Source organism: Ictidomys tridecemlineatus, chromosome 3 (assembly GCF_052094955.1).
Source record: "Ictidomys tridecemlineatus isolate mIctTri1 chromosome 3, mIctTri1.hap1, whole genome shotgun sequence".
NCBI lineage: Eukaryota > Metazoa > Chordata > Mammalia > Rodentia > Sciuridae > Ictidomys > Ictidomys tridecemlineatus.
In genome coordinates this window covers 161,778,684-161,800,005 of record NC_135479.1, presented here as the reverse complement: position 1 = coordinate 161,800,005, position 21,322 = coordinate 161,778,684, and the positions used below count along the sequence as shown (strand labels likewise).

At 34.1% G+C, this 21,322-nt stretch overlaps 1 protein-coding gene across 4 annotated transcripts in view; it reads left to right on the top strand.

Annotated features, from left to right (window-relative positions):
- The window catches only part of Alcam (activated leukocyte cell adhesion molecule), a 184,321-nt gene that overhangs the window by 138,994 nt on the left and 24,005 nt on the right, over positions 1-21,322 (top strand). For all 4 annotated transcript variants that reach the window (XM_078044309.1, XM_078044307.1, XM_078044308.1 and 1 more), the window contains exons 2-8: positions 634-734; positions 2,991-3,210; positions 10,601-10,665; positions 11,813-11,900; positions 12,363-12,545; positions 17,343-17,470; positions 19,017-19,149. In XM_078044309.1, the coding sequence (XP_077900435.1) occupies positions 634-734; positions 2,991-3,210; positions 10,601-10,665; positions 11,813-11,900; positions 12,363-12,545; positions 17,343-17,470; positions 19,017-19,149 (918 nt within the window). The remainder of the gene's footprint in view (positions 1-633; positions 735-2,990; positions 3,211-10,600; positions 10,666-11,812; positions 11,901-12,362; positions 12,546-17,342; positions 17,471-19,016; positions 19,150-21,322) is intronic.

Sequence of the window (21,322 nt, the reverse complement as noted above, 5' to 3'; positions counted from 1 at the left end):
ATGAATATATACAGATGTGAATAGTATTTTACACTTCAATGCAAAAATTGCTTTTCCACATTTTAATTATTTATCATTTTTAATAAAATATTAAATGAAACTAGGAAGTTTCCTATACCAAATACCAGCAAATTGTGTTTTAAATTGGATTGTCTACCCAAAATGCAGCTAATTAATTTATTTATAATGCTATCTATGAAAAATTTTCCTAGTATGAATTTTTACCATATTATTATTTTATGGAAAAATAAAATTAAAGATGGCATTTCAATCTATATTACTACCAAATAAGACATTTTTATGTTCACTTGCCCCCACAGAAACAAAATTGAGTTGTGTTATATGTGTTACTTCTCAGTTTTTTAAATTCTAAGTAGTTATATATGACAGTAGAATGTATTTTGACACACTATACATAAGTGGAGTATAACTACTTTTTAGCAGTTAATAGGTATTTTTTAATTTCCCAGAAGATAATATTTTTAACTGAGAAATAGAAATATATTTAAAGCTAGTTTTGAGAATTTTGAACATGTTAATTATTGTACAGTCCCATAGCAATTCTACTAGTTCCTATGTTATAACTTCAAGAAAACACTTAAAATCTCTTTCTCTTTTTCCTTTTATCTATAGGACTTGGATGGTATACTGTAAACTCAGCCTATGGAGATACCATTATCATGCCTTGCCGACTCGATGTACCTCAGAACCTCATGTTTGGCAAATGGAAATATGTAAGTGTGACCTATCTTGGAACTGTTTCATTGCTTCCTGTTTTATGATTTTTATGGAGTATACAGGTGTACCATATACTCCCCATGGAATTTTGGGCAAGTGAAATAAACTCTATTTTTTCATTATAAAGTAAAATAATATCTTCCTTGTTATGTTATGGTGAGGACTACATGAAGTAATTCATATCAAAATAGTTACTAGTGCTTGACATGGGGTGATTTCTTGTGAAAGTAAGCTCTCAAGACTCTAGGGATGCAAAGTCCCACCCAATTGTGCTTGTGTAAAGGCCATGTGAAAGGAAAGGAAGGCAAGGCAGGACACTACTTCCCTAGCCCTCCTCCTATTGTGCAGTTCACTATAGGTGACTTTCAGATATTTGCAGTTTCCTATAAATATGGAAATGTGAAGTCCAAGCTTATAAAGACAATATTTATTAGCATCCCCAATAGTCTAAAAGCCTGGGTGTCTACCATATAATTCACCTGCTGAATCAAATTCACTGTGAAAATAAATGGAATCAAGTGAAAAATATTTTCTCTTATCATGGAAAAATCTAACTGTAATCCAGGGAGTATTTTTCACCTAAACTGAGCTGGCACAGCAGAATTAGAAACCAATCAAGAACGGCAAATTTGAAATTGTTAGTGAAGTGGAAAGCTCTGGCAAACCCATTGGTTGCATTTAAGGTACTGTGTGCTCCAAAGTCAGACTTGATCAGTACCTGTAGTACACATGCTCTAATTTAACATGAGCACCTGAAAGACAAGTGGAAGGTGTGGAAAAAGTGAAAGAAAACATGATAGGATAAGCCAGTTTCTCGCCATCACAGCTCCCAGTGAATGGAGATCACAGGCCCTGTTCACTCCTCCCAACTCCACTCTCTCCACCTCTTCATTAGCATCTGCCACAGGGCCTGCCATAGGAGAGTTATCTCACCATTATCAAGTATTATCATAAAGAAACCAGGCTGCTGAGCTCAGCTCTCAGCTTTATCAGTAGAGACCTTGAAAGTTATCTAACCAAACCTTATTATCTAATCTGTAAATGAGACTAATACTGCACTTAAACTTACAGGGTTGTTATGAACATTAAGTCAATTAATTACTGTGTAGAAAGCCCAAATAAAGTACCTGCTATGTAATTAAGTACTAAAATATTAATAATTATTATTTATTGCATAAAGGAATGAATATAGAAACTAACATATATCCCATAATGAAGGAATGATTAAAGGCAAAGATTTGCACTATAACCCTGTGATAAAACTAAAAGATTTAGGAGGAATATTATCAATGTATTCAGATATTTAAGAAGTTAAAACTTTTGGACTCCAAGATAAGTTTAGTAACTTAGTAACTCATTTTTTTTTAAAGTGTAAGTCTCCATGAATTTGACATGATTTTAACATGCTTTATCAAACTTTAGTTTTTTCAAAAGTCTTATGATGTAAGTAAAGGAGGGCTTGGTCCCTGTTTTGAACTAAATTACTTACTAGATAAGAGAATTTTTGTTGAACAGGGAAAGAATTGCATCATGTGTCTCTGTTCCAGGCATCATTTTATATGCCAGATTATATCATATTTTGATAATGTTTTCATAGGGAAGCCTTTTGAGTTGAGTTTTATAATAAAAATAGCAGAATTATGGATAGTAGTGGTTAATCTGAGTCTTGCTTAATGGACATGATTGTTTTACAAGAGTAAATACTGTTCCTCCGTGAAGACTATTAAAGGACATGCTGTGTAAAGGTCAGCCACATCAGCTCTGGTTGAAAGATGTGCACATTTGAAGTATGGAGATTAAAGTAAGGAATATGCCAGATATAACTGCCAAGATATCTAAACCACTATTTTCAGTTCAAGCATATGACTGCCGTGATGGTTTTCTAAACATCATTTTATACACTCATGTATTTGCTTTTTACTATTTCATACTAAACATAAGACTGGCCGTCATCAGTTTCAAAGAAGTCACCAATTCTGTCCTCCAGATGTGAGAAAAGCTCAGATTCCAAGAGTCACTTTTTCATTTTCACACATTTCAACCAATACCTATAAAGGAACCTATGGCTCTAATTCTTATGAAGTGATTTTCTGTAAACAGAGGTTTATGTGAAGCTTGTATAAAAAATTATTCTTGGTCAAAAAGTATACATATTAGTGAACTAATGTGATGAAGGAAATTTGTTACTTTATATAATTCTAAAATGTTGGAATACACTAGTCTTTTAAATTTATTATTATTTTTATTTTTAGGAAAAGCCTGATGGCTCTCCAGTATTTATTGCCTTCAGGTCCTCTACAAAGAAAAGTGTGCAGTATGATGATGTACCAGAATACAAAGACAGACTGAGCCTCTCGGAAAACTACACCTTGTCTATCAGCAATGCAAAGATCAGTGACGAAAAGAGATTTGTGTGCATGCTGGTGACTGAGGACAACGTATTTGAGGCACCTACAGTAGTCAAGGTGTTCAGTAAGTAGTCTGTAGAGTAACTGCTAAGTGGGATTAAAGGCTGGTACTTGAATATTTTTCTTTTAGTAAAAAGACTGATCTCTGTAATGTCTCTACAGCAGGCATCTATGTAAGAGGATTTCTAGAGATCTTCCTTCTGCTCATCCACACTGTCAGGAAGGAAAACAAAGTCTAAAATTCAAATAGGAGATTTGCAGTGAGGAACTAAAAGCTCTGTTGCTTTGTCATGGAAAATTTTCTGAGACACAGAGTAGTACAAGTGATAACTGGCATATGGTCTCTAACTTTCACTTATGTGTACAAATAAGTGTTCTGTGAAATATACAGATATATTAACACAAGTATAGTTATGAATATCATGCATACATATACATGGATTGGGTTGAAAGATAAAATTTTACCATTTTAATATATAAAAACAAGAAAACACAAATTCAAACTATCTTATGACTTAGAGATCTAAGTTTTCAATTTGTGTGTGTGTATGTGTATATATATATATATATATATATATATATCCCCTGATCCTGGTTTCTAATGCTTATTTAAACTTCAAAATAGTCACTTGGTTTAGAAAATTATTCTAAAATAAAAATCTTAGCACATCACAAATGACTGTGGGGGGCACCTCATGAAGAGAAAATAGAGTAGGGTTGGAAGTAAAGAAAATTATGGAAGAAACTTAGCTAATTACTATAGTCACTATGGCAAAGTTATTTTGCCTAATCATAATGTATAGTTAATGTTACTGTGCAAATAACTATGCAAATAAATGACTTGAGAAGTTATAATTAGAGCATTTCATCTTTTAAAATTCAAATAAAAAAAATAAAAAGTCCCACCTCAGTTACATCATGTTCTAGCAATTACAAGAGGAAATGTAAGTATGAAAAATTTCAGAATGCCAATTCTTTTTAATTAGGGAATAAGACCTCACTTTCCAACTTTTTTTCCTTTGCTTTCTGATAACTTGGCAGCACCTACAAATTATTAAAATAAATAGTGAAGAAACTCAGAGGGCCTCCAACCACAGCTAGTAACCATGGATTTCCCAGTTCTCTTCTAATAATCTGTGCAACTAAGTAGGTCTGTCCCGTAAGTATTTATGTAAACTTCAAAGAGCCTATGAGTTCATGGTGTGGACTCAAAGAGTGCTTATACTATCAAAGGGAGCCTTTGTTCTCAAGAAGAATCTTGTAAAGGCATATTACATGTTTCAGTTGATTAGCTTTTGCCTTAGAGGGCACTTTCCGGAAACCATCCACATCTCGATCATTATATGCATCAAACCAAGTACAGGTGTTTGCCAGTCAGGCCGACTTCCATGAAACACAAGAAATAATTAATTTCCATTTGATTTGTCATGGCCCATGCCCTTTCTTTCATTTCATTTTCATATTATTTAGAAAAATGGATAATTGCAATGCTCAGGACATGTTTTCCGAAGAGAACAACCAAAATATATTTATTATAGCCCATGATATCATAAATATTAACAAGATATCCAGAATGTACCATAGTGGCCACCCAAATAATTATTTATATTAATTTTTCATTTTCAGGCTTTTTTTATAATGTGTTAAGCTTACTCAATAACAAGAGAATAGAGAATGAAGTTGAAAATGTTACATATAGAAGCATCATTTGTGACATTTTCCAAAATTGCCCTTAAAAAAAAATGCCATACAGAAATCTTAAAAAAAAAAAATTCAGTTGGTCTATTCAATAAAATCTGTAAGCTGTTCTAGAACATAGAGGATTTCTATGATTGTAAAAACACACTCACATCCCACAAACTGCCAGCACCCAAGCCCCCTTCTCTTTTGAATGTTGTTGAAAACAAAGCCATTCTCAGAAACAAAATTTGCATTCCAGGCTGTGGGCCAGGGAGAATTTACATAGACAAGTTACACACTCTTGAAATGGTGTTTTATACTAGAAATCATGAGATCTTCCAAATTCAATAAAATGAACAACATTGGTCATGATAAAGACAGTGTTTCCAAGATCATATAGGGGCTTTTCCTTCCTTCCTTCTTCCCTTTCTTTCTTTCTTTCATTCATTCTTTCTTTCTTCTAATAATGAATTTACTTTGGGTCACTTTGTGTGAAGCAAACAGCAGCTGTGACAGGCTGACTTTCATTCTGTGCATGTATATATTGCAGTCACTTAAGAGTTACTAGGCTCATCAATCAGTCCTCTGTTTCCCTCTGTTGAATCACCTAGCAACGTACACCATGTACCACAAAATTGACTGTGGCTTATGTGAGCCAATTCCAGATCAGCCTGCTATGGATTGCCATCCTCATGGGCAAAGTCAAATTGTTTTTATTCGAACGAGAGGCCCTGACTAATGACTTTACCTGCAAGTAGGTTTCTTTGTTTAATTTCAAGTTGTACTTCAGATGCAAGAAATCATACTTATAAACCAGCCCAAGAACAAATAAGTGACAGGCTATATCACCACTCATCAGCTTTGGTTTTTGTTTTTGATTTGGCTGAATAGCATCAAAATCATATTGTGTTTGTATTTACTGCACATTTGAGGTTGATAAAACCATTCGGAAGCAAGAGCAGACCTTTAAAACTTTCCAAAGAGTCATTCCAATGATTGTGCAAAAGGCATAGAGGTCAAATAGGTGTCCAGAGAGCCAAACAGCTGTCAGTGGTGAAATGGAAAAATCACTGAGCTGGTCACAGACGACCTTGCTTTGTCAGAGCTGCTATTAATTTCTGACCTTGGACAAGTCTCTTCTCCAGTCTGTGGTTGATAGCCTCATCAGTAAAATGAGTGTTTTAGATTAGATAGAAGGTTTTTCCTTCTGTTTACTAGGATCCTTTTCAAGCACACACACACACAAAAGAGGGTTTGGGAAGGTAAGGAATTGCTGCTATTCAATTTTCTAGAATTCTAATAAATTTTTCATAACTTGTTCATGCAAAAGGTAGCTCCAATTACTCAGGAGGTAGAGGCAGAAGAGTCCTTCAAATCCTGAGTTTGGGGCCAACCTTTCTAAGTTCTGGGCAGCAGAGTGAGACCTCATTTCAAAGGCACCAAAAAACCAAACCAGACAACAACAAAAATGAAGCTAGGTTCACCTCTACAAAAAGCATTTAGACCCCAAGACCTGTACTAATTTGTAAGTGTCCTCTACTCTGCTGGTGATCTATGATATTGCAAGGAAGACTCTAAAGACTCTACAGTGACAGAGACTCATGTTCAAGTGGCCCAGTTCTTCTCATGGTGCTGTGCAATGTTTGTTGGCTTTATACAAAGTTATCTCAGAGCTTTCATTTAGATACTGCTGTCAGTGCTCCCTTCTTCCAACTTCTCCAGGCAAATGATCAACCTGAAGGTAATATTTTTAAAGGAGAGAGAAGCAGAAAATTACTCATTTAACAAATGGAACCTAAATTGCATATTTCAGTTTGATTCTCTAAATATATAGACATATATAAAATGTTTTTTTTTCTATCTAGTGAGAAAAACAACATGATTTTATGGACACCATAGTTTACTTAAAGAACCTTATGATTTGTGAAGGTTGATGGTTGACAAGGACTGAGAGAAGTATTTTCTGTCAACTTATCCAATGAACCTGTTCTTTCTTGCCCTCCTCCCATATCAAATCGAGCTGTCCTGTGTGGGATTTTTGTTAGTGTTGCTGGAACACTGTGGGTGATACACAGCAGTTTTTCCCTCACTACATCTTCATCTGCTGTAAGATGGCTAAACATCAAAAAATGACAGAATTTGCTAAGTTGTTGATTTCTAGTTTTTCTGAAAGCTAATGTTCATAGCATACACTAACAGTAGCCTGAGTTTTAGAGCAAAAAAAAAAAATAGATACCTATTTTAGCATGTTTCCTCCTGAAATCAATCTCCATCTTTATACCACACTTGCCTTCTTTATTTAGCAAAAGAATCTCCTGTATATTCTCTCCAGCTATTGATAAAACAAGAAAGCCAGAAGGAAAAGAAAGGCTTCTAATTACAAAATATTTCAAATTGCTCTAAATAGTAAATGGAGCTTAGATTTTAATTATGTATGGTAAGACCTCGAAGGATATTAGTGAAAATCCTACAGTCTATATAGTTTAAAAAGAAATCATTTGAGTCTTAGTGTTATATCCCATTTCTAAAGATGGTACATGCTACTAAAATCATCAGCTGCACCCATCTCCATCCACCCCCATACATAAAGTACTGTACTATCAGATTTACAATGAATATTAAAAGATTTAGTTTTCAGTTTTCTCATCTACAATTTTAAGCTATCATATGTAGCCCTTTGATAATATAGTGCCTAGCTACATCAAATGAAAGAGCCAGGTCAGAAAGGAAAAAGAAAATGAACCAAGGCATAGTTCCACCATTTGATAAATATTCAGTTGAGTAATTTTAGAGAACCTAGTCATGAATGTTCAGAAGTAATATTTGGCTCAATTTTAAATCAGTGCCCTTGACTAAATTACTTTAATAATATAAGTAAATTTGTGGCATTTCTTTTTCCTCTCAATTTTATACTTGGTTATGAATCCTTGAATCATATTAAGACATAATTCACATAGGTTTAAAAAAACACTTTGGAATCAATATGCAATTTTGCTAAAATAGTATGTGTCCTCTTTTATAGTTCTCCAACTAATATCCATTGATTGTTACAACCTAATTTAAGAGAAAATTGTATACCAAATATGTAGATAATATAAAGGGTTTGAGACAAAAGTTTAAGGAGAAAATAACTCAAGGAAATGCAATAGATATTACTCTTATTTTCACAGTATTGACGGTGACTCTTTACCAAATAGAAAGATGCATAAAATGCAAAGAGGACTAACTGTAAGCATCCTTTCATAGGAATTTTTAGGTTTCCTACAGCTTCATTTTATTGAAGTAAGAGGGAATTTTTTCAAGTATTTATGGAAACAAAGTAAACATTTCCATGTGCAAAGGATCAAGGATTGTAACACTAGAAGCCAAGTGTTTATGGATATGTGTGTACTGATAAAACATCACAATGTTTACAAAGCAAAACAGAGGTATCTGATATACTAAGAAGTGAGTATGTGTCCCAACTATTTTAATATTTTCCTTTGTTAAGTGGAAAAATAACAAAACTTGGCAAAACTGCCAACTTCATCTTCTTGTTTGGAGCATAAATTCATAGGAGGATTTTCAAGTTTCTTCCTATATTCCAAGCACACTGCTACTGAAGAGAAACTAAAAATCATTTATTCTTTCCTTCCTGTTAATGTTGTCTCTTTTTGACAACATACATTAATTTAATGTCTTCTGTCTCTTGATCTCTTGGAAAGTGTGTCAATAAATTAATTTATTTCAGTGGCCAGAGAATTTGGACTTAGTTAAGCCCCAAGAATTTTCATTCTGCTTAAATATTCTGAATGCATTTCTCTCTTAAATGTGTTAGATATTTGCCTTTAAAACATACATTCCACACAGAATTTAATATTTTATTGATAACTCAGCTAACATTTTTATAGCATTCCCTCAAAATAGTGATGACATAAAGGTGTGCTGATGAAGTCAAGGCTTTGACCTTGATACCATGTGTTTCCCAGAAACTGATGTCTGTCTTGAGGGGAGTTTCTGGTCAATGTTTAGAATGTTGTAGTCGCCTTTCTAATAACCATTTGTCTGTTAATTTAATCTTAGTTGTCTTTGTTACACCTTTGTATTTCTCCACATTTCTTTTCCTGTCTTTCTTATGTTTTGTTTCCAGCCAGTATATTTGAAAAACTACATAATCATCATTGTTAAAATTGTGGAATTGTATTTCTAGAATTCAGAATATGTGGGCTCTGGTGTAATTAAAGTGCTTGAGTTCAATATGTAAGCAGATTTATAATATTCATCGTTCTAATTTCTAGTATAAAAATACTTGCAAAGAACTGGGCATGTTGGTGCACACCTGTAATCCCAGCAGCTCCAGAGACGAGGAAGGAAGATCACGAGTTCAAAGCTAGCCTCAGCAAAAGTGAGGTGCTAATCGACTTAGAGAGACCCTGTCTCTAAAGAAAATACAAAATAGGGCTGAGGATGTGGTTCCATGGTCAAGTGCCCCTGCTTTCAATTCCTGGTACCCTCCCTGCTGCAAAAAAATAAAATAATAAAAATACTTGGAAAAATAAATCAGCTTTAATAGTAACCTTGAGAAGGTTACATATTTTCAGTACACTCTGGTGATGTCCACTTTGATATTTCAAAGATTTTTTTTTGTCTTTTTCCTTGTTTTCTGTAATGGACTTAAGGTGACATCTCATAAAGGAATTTAAAGTTGAGTAAGAAGTATACTGCAGCCAATTTAGTTAGGTTTGTTATAAAAATTAAAACAATAAAAGAAAATATCTGGTTATTTTCATTTGTTTACATGAGAGTAGAATAATTCTGTTCCCTGATACATGAAAATTAGTGACAATGAGGCAATTTATATTCTCTGTAAACTAATTGTCGGAGCTATTTTAAAAGTACAGAATCCATCAATGGTAGGAAACAAGCAGATAAGAACAAAATAACTTAAAATACTTTAAGTAAGAATTTGTTCATGCAATTTTTAATCTATTGCTCCTAAAGCCTCTATTAGAATTTATGTTTATAAAACTTTCTATATTTAAAATACTTCTGTTCATTATTTCAGGTTCCAAGTTTGAAATATTTCCCTACACTTAGTTTCACAATATGAATGGACTTAAAAGATATTTAGGAAATTTGGGTTTCTGCATTCCTAACTAATTTTTCCATGATTTTAGAACATTGTTTCATAAACTTCATTGTGCCTAAGAATCCCTGAGGAACCTGTTAAAATATATATATTGATGGGATTTTTCTCTAGAGAGTCTGTTTCAGTAGGCTTGTTAGGACTTAGAAATGTGCATTTTAAACAAGTACCATTGTACTCCCAAAAAATAAATAAATAAACAAGTGCTCCGTGTGAATTAACATCTTTACCTAATGGGTTTAAAGATATTGGTAAGTAAATGTGCTCATAGTAATCAATTATTATTTAGTACACTAGCCTCTATTCCACTATCAAATCCATATCCACTGCTTATAAAGGATCCAGAAATTATTGCACATATTTTATTCAAAGAAGTTATAAGCACTTAAATTAATATTTAAGATAATGAAGCAAATATTTGGAGAAGTTGACTTCTAGGGCAAAGATAAAGCTTTCCAATGATTTGAAATAATGGGATGTGCAAGACCATCAGATTTCTTAAATCCAGATTATATATAAAAACCTATTCTTTATTCTGTTGCTTGTTCTTCTGTTTTGAGTATATGAATTATTACTTTTGTCATAAATTAAATCATGGATATTCCTTTTTCCCCCTTCCATTTATATTCAAACTCTTTCTCAACCACAGAGCAACCATCTAAACCTGAAATTGTAAGCAAAGCACCATTTCTGGAAACAGAGCAGCTTAAAAAGGTAAGAACTTGTTTTTTATTAACTGCTTTTTACTTAGTCTAATGTTGAGTGCATTTTCCTGGCCTCAGATGCCACAACAAACAAGATGGCATTTGATCACATGAAGTAAACAGTGTTGCAGGTGCCATTCAAAAAGTACGCAGAAGGTGCAGTGGGAACCCTATGATCACTGTGCCTTATGGTCATGATGATATGAAGGATGGTGTGGTCATTTCTGAAGGGAGAAGTTCTTGTTATTTGAATGAACTGAATGTTTAATTCAGCCAATGAAAGATGAGTAGATTTTCTCCAGGGTAAAGATAGCAAGTGCTTTCCAAAAATATGGAGTAATGTGATATGAAAGAGAATGACATGTAACGACATGTTTCAGAAACATCAACTTTTGGTATTTCTGAAACCTTGGTTTCTAAGAAGTCAAGAGAGTATGGAAAGAGATAAAGAGAAGCTGAATCATGAGAAGTCTTATACACTACATAGGGAGGTGGACTATTATATTGACAAATTAAGCCATTGAAAGTTTGAAATAAAAATGTGAGAAGATCAGATTTGAACAATCACCTTAGCAAACAAAGAGTAGCAGTACTGAAGTGGGGGAAAGAATAAACTGAGTGATGCTCTCATTTTGACCAGCTAAAAAGTACCTAAACTTTCTTTTGTAAGTGTATGTATGTGTGTGAAAACATGTTCTTTGGATCATATTAAATTTTAATGCACAATGTTATTTGATAAACACTTAACATTAGTCCAAAATATAAGTAGAATGAAACTGGAAAAGCAGCCAAGTCTTGATACCAACTGTTTCTTTCATGTGAAGATCCAGAAGTCTGATAATAGTCAATGTTACTGAAGTTATATCATGCTACTCAGATATGGTTTGAGCTGAATATGTCAAAATAAATTTGCCAATGCCTTTAAGTGAGTGTGATTTTATCATTAGTGGCAGGATCTATTGCACATTTAAAAATGGGTAAGGCTATATTTTTAATATAACAAAACATTGTTTTTATAAAAGAGAGCATGTATTCAATCAGTCAATGTCAGAAGATAAATGAGTCAAGACACTCTGCTTTTCCTAAATATTCTAGGGCTTTTAAATTGACAGCCCCTCATTGAAACAAAGAAATTTTATTCCCCTTTTATTTTTCAGTTGGGTGACTGCATTTCAAAAGACAGCTACCCAGATGGCAACATTACATGGTACAGAAATGGAAAAGTGCTGTCACCCCTTGAAGGAGGTGAGTATGAGGTGGGCAATAAATTCAAAAGACCTGTTTTGATTTTCTCTTGCCTAGGCATTTTCTAGACTGTCCAGGATCTAAATATGCTGTCCTCTTCTTATATATAACTCTATGCTTTGTTAGTTTAAGTATCCAGTAAATCATTAAATGATTTTTAAAATATCATCTTAGCCCTTGTGCAATAGAATTAAGATCAGAGAAAATTATTTCTGTACATGACATGTTCTAGAAGTTAATTAAAGCAAGTGGGAGATAGGATTCCAGGATACTATTTTTATCTATGTCTTTGAGTCATGGTTCTGAAAAGGTATCCTACCTCATGGTATGTCAATTTTATCTCCTGTTAAATACAATTAAAAGAACAATTAAAACACTCAAAGGTACTATGATATTTAATTAAGGATTGTTTTTTTCCAATAAAGGTTCTATCATTACTTCTTCATTCTTTATTTTCTCCAGTGGTGGTCATAATTTTTAAAAAGGAGATGGATCCAGTTACTCAGTTATATACCATGACTTCATCTTTGGAATATAAGACAAGCAAGGCTGATATACAAATGCCATTCACCTGCTCTGTGACATATTATGGACCAAATGGCCAGAAAACAATCCATTCTGAACAGGCAGTCTTTGATATTTATTGTAAGTAACTCAATGAATAATTTTATAACTGTAATATATTAGAAATAATATTCAAATACTAATAATCTCTTTGAAATTCCAATCTAATTTGTCTTTGGATTCTCCTTCCAACCTTCATTCTGAAGCCATGGATGGCATCCAAGTAATCTCTTTCTCTTTAAGAAACCTAGAGAATAAATGCTTACCCATCTTAAAATATAGTTCACTTTACACTGTTCTTATGAGCATCTCCTCCTGTATTCTTCCTGGTATTAAGTTCCTTAATGATAAGATCTCTAGCTTGGGTGAGTCCTTCTGGTAGGCCTCAAACCGAGTACAGCCATGTATTTTGTAGGAACTCAAAAAGTCTTATTACCATTTACTGAATGAATGACAGACAAATATAGACTTATGACCATCTAGCTTTCTGAGTGGGGGATTGCTATTTTAATAAAGATTTATTTTAATAATTAGATCTATTACTTAATTTAGATAGGTTGCTATATTCCAAGGTATTTTGGATAACTAAGTCATGAATTTGAAACATAGAATATTAAAATAAAAAGAAATTTTCATGGTCCACTGTTCTAATTCCATTATTTTATTTAACAGAAATATGAAGTACAGAAATGTCCTGTAAATTAGCTATAGAGACTGGAATAGAATCTTTTTCTCCACTACTGGGCTCTCTTTTTGAAAGACAGATGCAAAGATAATCTAATGATTTAGAGCAAAGATGTTGGTGTTCCAGTCCCCGTGTTATCAATTACTGTACGTTTCTAGAACAGTAGCTTAATCACCATAAATTTTATTTTTCATAGCGTGAAATGGGAAAAATATAACATCTACTCATAATGTTGTTATGGAAATTAAGAGATATCACAAGTCTAAAATAGCATAATGCATCACACATGAAATGCTCTGTAAGCACTACTGTGATTATTACTATGTAGTATCACTACATACACAATGTAGACCTGGAGATTTTGAGGGGAAATGCAATAAAGAGTTTCATTATTATCTAAAGTGAACAAAAAATAATTGTACTCTTATGTATTCCAGAAAACCTAGCACTTCCACATATATTCTGAAGGATAGGTAGAAATATGGGCTGAAACTTTTGAACAGTTTTACTTCACTTACATTTCTGTTGGGTTCTCTGAGGCACAGAATCTTAACATAGAAACAAAACTGAATTTCAAGACTTGTCCTAATGTTAAAAGGTTGTTTTGCTTTAAACTTGGTAGATGATTTCCAGTTGATTTAAAAACAGGAAATTTGAATATTCCATCATTTATAGCGTATTTAAAATCAATATGTTATTTTTATAAATAAAGACTATTCATAAATAAACTCTCTTGATATAAATGCAGAGATACAAGATAGGAGAGAATGTCAAGATGAGTAATAAGAATAGGGAAATTGGCTTAAGAAGAAGAATGAATGTGAGTCCCAGGCAGGTAGTTAGGTGCCCAGTGAAATCCTTGGATGCTTAAGAAGGAAATGATTTTACCCTGCTGGCTGTGAACAGTGCAAGTGGCATGGCTTTTGAGAAAACCCTGTATGAAATGGTGGGCTTCATAGTGAAGACACAAAGGGGCTTCAGATATAGTCCTGACATTTGAGGAGTTTACTATTCCAGTAGAGAATCAAGACACCTACATTAGAAGGAAATTATAAGTGTAAGGTTGCAGGTGGTGAATGTCACAGGAAGTCACAGAAGAGTCCTGAAAGCTCAGGTGTCCAAGGACAGTTGATCTCAAACTCTCATATGCATCAGAAGAATCCTATGGACTTGTTAGAACACAGATTGCTGGATCTCATTCTCAAGTTTCTGACCCAGTAAACAAGGGAAATGCTTCATACTTTGAATTTACAACCAATTTCTCAATGACTAATGCTGCTGATCTGAGAACCACACTTGGAGAACCACTGCTCCAGGAAGGCTACAGAGAATAGAAAGCTAAATGAGAAAATACACTCAAGAAAAAGAATTCTAATGAATTTAACTTGAGAATTCTTGAAAAAAAAAATGCACCAGTCCACTTATCCCATACCCTAGACAATCGCTAATAAAATTGCAGAGCATCTAACTCTTTAATCTCCATGTTTACCTGATTTCTGCTATGGGTACTGCCTAAGTTTATGCCACCATTCTTATGCCTATGTTTCTGCAATGATTTCCAAAATAGTATTCTTCTTGTCTGCCTATTTTTCTATGCTCAGCCTAAACTACTCCAAGCTGCTGCCAGAAATATCTTTCTGAAATATAAAATGGAATAGAGTTAATGCCATGATTAAAAGTCTTCCATGACTCCCCAGAGCTCCCAGATTAATCTTTACACTCCCAATTTCAATGTCTTGAGTCCCTTATAGCCATAGTCCTGCAATATATCTCAGCCTTCATTGTTGCACTGTATACTGTACCCCACTGTGGACTATTCTGTTTTCTAGATTCCTCCAGTAGAATACTGTTTACATGCCTATCCATGTGCCACTATTGTCTTGCTTTTGTCTTTTAGCACCTACTTATTTTTCAAAACCTGATTCCAGGGTGAATTACTCCTGTAAACTTCCCAATACTACTCATATAGCACCAACAGTGATCCAGTGCTCACATTTATGCAGTTTTAATGTTGTCATAATATTAATTGTTAAGTTTGGTGTTGTCATAGAGTGAATGATCCTTAAGCAAGGGAAGATGTCATTTCAGTTTTATAATTCTACCACTTAGTGCTTATTTGAAATAGATACTAAGCAAATGAATTAATGATTGCACAGAAGGATGCATGCATAAAAAACCTGAGTAGACTCTTTCAGTTATATTGTAGGAGTTTACTTAAAGTAGTGAGATATGAGAATCTCACTTAAGCTAGATACAAGCCAAATTGTGGATATTAAGATAAAGAATTTTTATTTCAGATCACTATTATTCAAAAATGTGACTTCTGGAAGCTGCTTCAGAGGAAATAGTTATGAAAGGACAGAGGAGAAAGGCTCAAGGTGACAAACCAAATGAAATTTGATGGCAGTATTTCAGGGCAGGTTAATTAGGGTGTAAACTAGGGAAGTGTTGGTGGGAATAGAAGAGAAGAATCAAATGCAAAATATGCTGTGAAGTATTAATCACTGAGACTTGGTGATTGAGTGGGTAAGAGAGGGCAAAGGAAGAAGTCAGAGTAACAGCAAGAATAATGACTTACTAATGGGCAGAGTAAAATTCAAAGTCAGGGGCAAAGGGAGAACAAGAGATCATTAATTTTGTTGTAGGCATGTGAGTGGCCATCCAGAAAGTGACTGTTAAAATGCAACTGTGTTGTGATAGACCTCTGATCAGAGTTTAGTTTTCAACTCTTTAAATGCAGAACAGAACCTACTGAAAAGGGAAGGCAGAAGAGCAAGTTAGACTGATTGTGATCCCTAGCTTCTAGAGTCAGTGTTAATCTGAGATGCACCACAGTGATGTGCTGCCAGCCAAACCTGAGTGCTAGTCAGTTAAGCGCCATGTCTAAGAGTGAGTGGGACTCAGAAATGCAGTTCAGTGGGAAGCAAAAAGCAAACTTTACTCACTTTGCAGCTTCACTGGGAAATGCTGATTGGAGAACTATATTAAGCAAATCCAGAAAAAAAAAAGATAAAAATAAAAACAAAAAGCATCCATCATTGTGCAGCCTCAGAACATTCTGGCTAAATATTCAGAGATGCCTGAACATAGAGGAATGACAAAGAAGCAGTGCATAATCATGCTTCTAAGTGTTCCTCTGCAAGTTAATTGTAGACGGGTGAATAAATGACTGCAAAACATAGAACAACAAGCCCACCAAACTATCATTTGCTCATTTCACTTTACTAGCTAATAACAAAATAGATCTTTGTAGAGATGTTATTTTTAATGGCACCAATTTGAAAATATAAGCATATGTCTCAATAAGTCTTACTTCTTGTATGAAATATTCTGTAAAATAAACCTTTGGATTATATGATTGCTAAATTAATTGTTCATTGCATTATCCAACAGTATAACAAATGGATAAGTAAGAAAGCACATCATTTACTACATCCACCACTACCTTCTCTTATTTCATGTTTTCTAAATATTGTACCATTGTATCTAGCCTTTAGTTTATTTAGCATTACACTGTTGAGCAGTAGTCTATACTAAAGAATACTCTTTAGCCCTATTTTCTCCACAAAATGACCAGAATGGAATGAAAGTTACATCTTGGCTTCAATGAACAAGACAGAATTACATTGCACTTATAGTCCTGTTGTGTTAAGTGTCTCTCTCAGTTCATAGGATTCATTGTTCAGAAAGCAGATCTGCTCTCCTGTATGCCAGAAATCTTGCTGGTGTTTAGCTCATGTCTCCTTTTATTTAGTACAAGGTATTATTATGTAATATGAATGCAGTGAGACCTGATAGCTTCAGTGACTTTGCTAGCTGATTTAGTCTTTCCAAACTATAAGATTCATATAACATAGTTAAATTTCCTTATAATGAAGTCATACTGTGAGGTTGTTCCTACTGGTCTTTTACATATAAAATAATTACAATCATTCCTACCTCAGTTAAGGACATTTTGCTAAGAAGAAATTGATTTTTATGTAATAGGGTCTCTTTGTAGTTTGCTCTAACTAAGATTAGTGCTTGGTATGGCAAGTGGCTATTAACTTCAATCCTTCTATAAAAAGATACATTTAAGTAATTACCATTACTAGCTTCTTGAGAAAATTGTGTATAATTTAGTCATTTACATTGTATGCTCAGTAATTTGGTACTTGACAAAAATGGTTAACTTGTGCCTGTGGCTCTTGCAGATCCTACAGAGCAGGTGACAATACAAGTGTTGCCACCAAAAACTGCCATCAAAGAAGGGGACAACATCACTCTTAAGTGCATGGGAAATGGCAACCCTCCTCCTGAGGAGTTTTTGTTTTACTTACCAGTAAGTGCCTAAGTATTACTTGAGCTTGACTGCTATCATTTTGTCCTGTTGTTTGGCCTCTAGCTAATATCCAGAATTGTATGCACTTAGATGGCTTAAGTGAGAAAGAATGCTATTTGGGGGCAGAAAAAACACCACCTGTAGAATATCCTTTGAAAGCTTTTGTGGCACCTGACAGTGTTCTTGCCTTTGCTCAACTTTGAGAGATTTCAGAGACAAAGAGGTAAAACAAAGCTGACCACAGGAAACCATAATTTTGAAAACTCAAGGTTTAATTGTTTGCATAAGCTATAAGAATATGTTCATTATAAGTAGATAACTATAAAATAGAGATGATGACAGCAAATGGTCTGAAGTGGATTCTCTATCTACCCACAGTGTGGCCCTGAGCATACCTCTGATCTCCTGAAGTGAGAATAGTTTTGTTACATATTATATTCAGCTTGATAGAATTATGCTCTGAACTGTCTCTTCTTATCGTATATAATCTTAATTTTTTCAGTTCCTAAATTCTTATCCATATCATAGCTGACAGAAATAATATGCATTGAGGATATTTTGGACAATTCCTCCAGAAGAAATAATTTGCTTGTGTTCTGGATGTTGCAGTGATAAAGAACCTAACTAGGAAAGAGCTTTCTAGGGATTCTTTCCTCCTGTAGCTTCGTGTTTGACATCACCTTTGCACAGGGACAAGCCATGTACAACTCAATACTACATTTCCTGCAAGGATGTCCTTATGAATCTATCCACTATATTATTAGGAGTATGCAAAAATATCATTCACCACATTACTGAAAAGACTAGCCTAAGTAACTCTTTATAAACTTAAATGTTGACAGAAAGCTTTGTTTTGCCTATCAAATTGACATGCTGCTTTCGTTTCATTTGCAAATGGAAATTTTAAACTAATTAGGTTTCCATTTTGGCTATCAGGAATTACAAAGCCATATTTATGTCTCAATTTTAGCAACAATATCTGCTACTTATCTTTTTTGACATTGTTGTTAACATGTACTCCTATTTCATCTGTATTTTTCCAATACTTAATTTGTTATTGTTTTCTTTTCTATTTCTATTTTATTTTTCTCTGTCCCCTTTCTCTTTTTTTCCTATTCCTATTCTTCTCCTTCCTTTCTTCCTATCTTTTCTTTTCATTTGAATATATGGAATATTTTCTTTTAAACTGTCCCAAATCTTTTTGTCTAATTAGGTAACACATAAATATAAAAATAAAATATTGGACATCTTTAAAAATTTGCTTTAAAACTCAAACATAAACTATACTGTCATAAAACAGATATCCTCAGTATAATACAAGTTAGCCTTCAAAATTCCTTGAAACATAAATATTATTTCTCTAGAAATCAGATGTTGGTAACACAAGCTTTACTCTTTTTTTTTTTTTTCTTTTTGGCCATTCAAAGAAACACATTTCTGTTTTTCTCCCTTTCTGATAAAATGCCATCTTCATCAAGAAATACAACTGTTCTCATTGTAGCCACCAGGTGTATGTAATCATCTGACATCTTGCTTCTATCTAAAGGGACAAATGGAAGGAATAAGAAGCTCAAACACTTACACATTGACAGACGTGAGGCGCAATGCAACAGGAGACTACAGATGCTCCCTGATGGACAAAAAAAGCATGACCGCTTCCACGGCCATCACAGTCCACTGTAAGTCGCCTTCTCCGGTACAGAGTGACTTCAGAGGCCCCTGGGAGTTTAACATGGCTGTCTTTTCTAATAAATTGACTCTATCTTTTTCATAAATACTGTGTTTGGATAGAATGGTAAAGATCATCAGAATAAACTCGACTGTGATCAGGTTGGCACTATAGCTTTGAAACCTTGCCTGGATTTGCTACAACTTTTGCCCATAGTAAACCTAAATGTCTTCAGTTAGTTGTATCAATAAAAAATATTCATATGGATCTTAAAGAAATAACTCATTATAATATATATATATACATATGTGTGTGTGTGTGTGTATATATATATATATATATATATATATTAATATTTAGGTCTTTATTTTCTTTCGTAGTGCTGATGGTCTATCCCAGAGACTCAGGAGTGCTAGGCAAGCACTCTACCATGGATCTACCCTCCCAAACCAAACTTAGACATTCTTCAGGTTCACAAGATTTGCAGTTGTCTCAGGAAAATGTAGATTAAGTATCTTTTTTTCCTATTACAGAATAATATTAATACCCAAATTCAGGAAAAAACAAAGTTACTATAGACTGAGCAATTGGAATAGGAAGTGGAGATGACCAAAAGCCATTTGTTGCTTGAATAAGTAAATTTCTGGAATCAGAACCTCTTCAAAATCACCTTGAACATAAATTTATTATTAGCTTTTAATCCACTTTTGCCCTACAGATATTACAAAAGTTATTTTTGGCCCCCATGGCAGTGATGGGGGGAAAAAAGATACATAAAAAAACAGACTTGTAATTGAGTTCTTTATTTCATAATTCCTAAGAGTTCCTATTATTGATGTACATGATGCATCATGGAATTAATAAACTTATTCATTCATACTACCCACTACTAAGACTAGAATTCAGAGTATTTTGAGCAAGCTTCAGTCTTCTTGTTCATATAGGCCAAACTTTCCAATAAGTTGTTTGCACCCGACAGTGCCAAGTTTTCCTCTAGACATGGTGATCCACTGAATCCCTTTCATCATGAGGCATTTCTGTGTTTCAAAATTATAAGAGACTTTTCTGAACACATGGTTCTAAACCTCTTACTCTACCAATAATAATGCTTGGAAAACATGTAGGAGAAGAGCTAAATCTTTGGGGGGAGGCAAGAGGGGTACTTTGGGGAATAAAGCAAGCAGATGCTTGCTTTTGATTGTCTGATGTTAGAAGCGCACTCCAGGGAGCCCTGTGCAAACAGTGCACTGTTAAGAAATGTTCACAGCTGAGCCACTCCTCTGTTTATTCCATACTCCCAGTTGCACAGGATTAAGTTGTTTGCCATCAGGGGATAGTTTGGGAAAAAGCACTGACCTCTTAGTAAAACAATAGAACTACTTTTTCTCTGAGGGCCAGTCAGTTATGGGATCATTTATCTAGGCCTGTTCCAAGAAAAGGAAAAAAAAAAAAAAAAAAAAAGTAAAGCAAGAGAATATCCCCAACAAATTGTACTGCCTGTGAAATAGCTTTCTGACATTCTTATGCATGTTTTGAGCATACCAGTGCCTTCAAGATGGCACAGTGTGCTTATGTTTAAGAGATGCTAGGTATATATGACCCTAAAAGGAGAGGGCTCATATTTATATCACTTGTAGGTCAGGCAGGGAGGAATGGAAAACTGACAAGGCAGAAGACTCAGTGGCAGCAACAAGGTGCCTTGATGATTGGATGATAGCAAGGAAAAAAAAAAAGCCTAATAGTTTTCAATGCATTTAACTGGATTTAAATGTATTTCAGTTTTGACAGGCAGACTATAGTGTTGGAGTTTAAGGCCTGTAATTCACTCTAAAAACTAAAAAAGGTATTATAAGTCAATCAAAATTTTACTCTGTTATCTGAATGCTACCTAAAACTATATTTGCCCATTTATCTTTGTTTGTTTGTTTTACAAAAACAGGATTTGTTTCCCTTTCATAGATGACTGAAGGGAATGTGGGTAGAGAAGCACAATCTCTACATGCACAGGTTTGCAGAACAGACCTCTCATTAAGACTCTCAGTGTACAGATTCCTGACTGCTGCTGAAACAGCTGCTGCTACTCTGCCAATTCATGCACACAGAGATTCCTCATCAGAACTTTCAAAATCCATCTTTATCCTCTAAAATCTTTTATCTTCTCATTGGCAAGTTAACTATCCAAC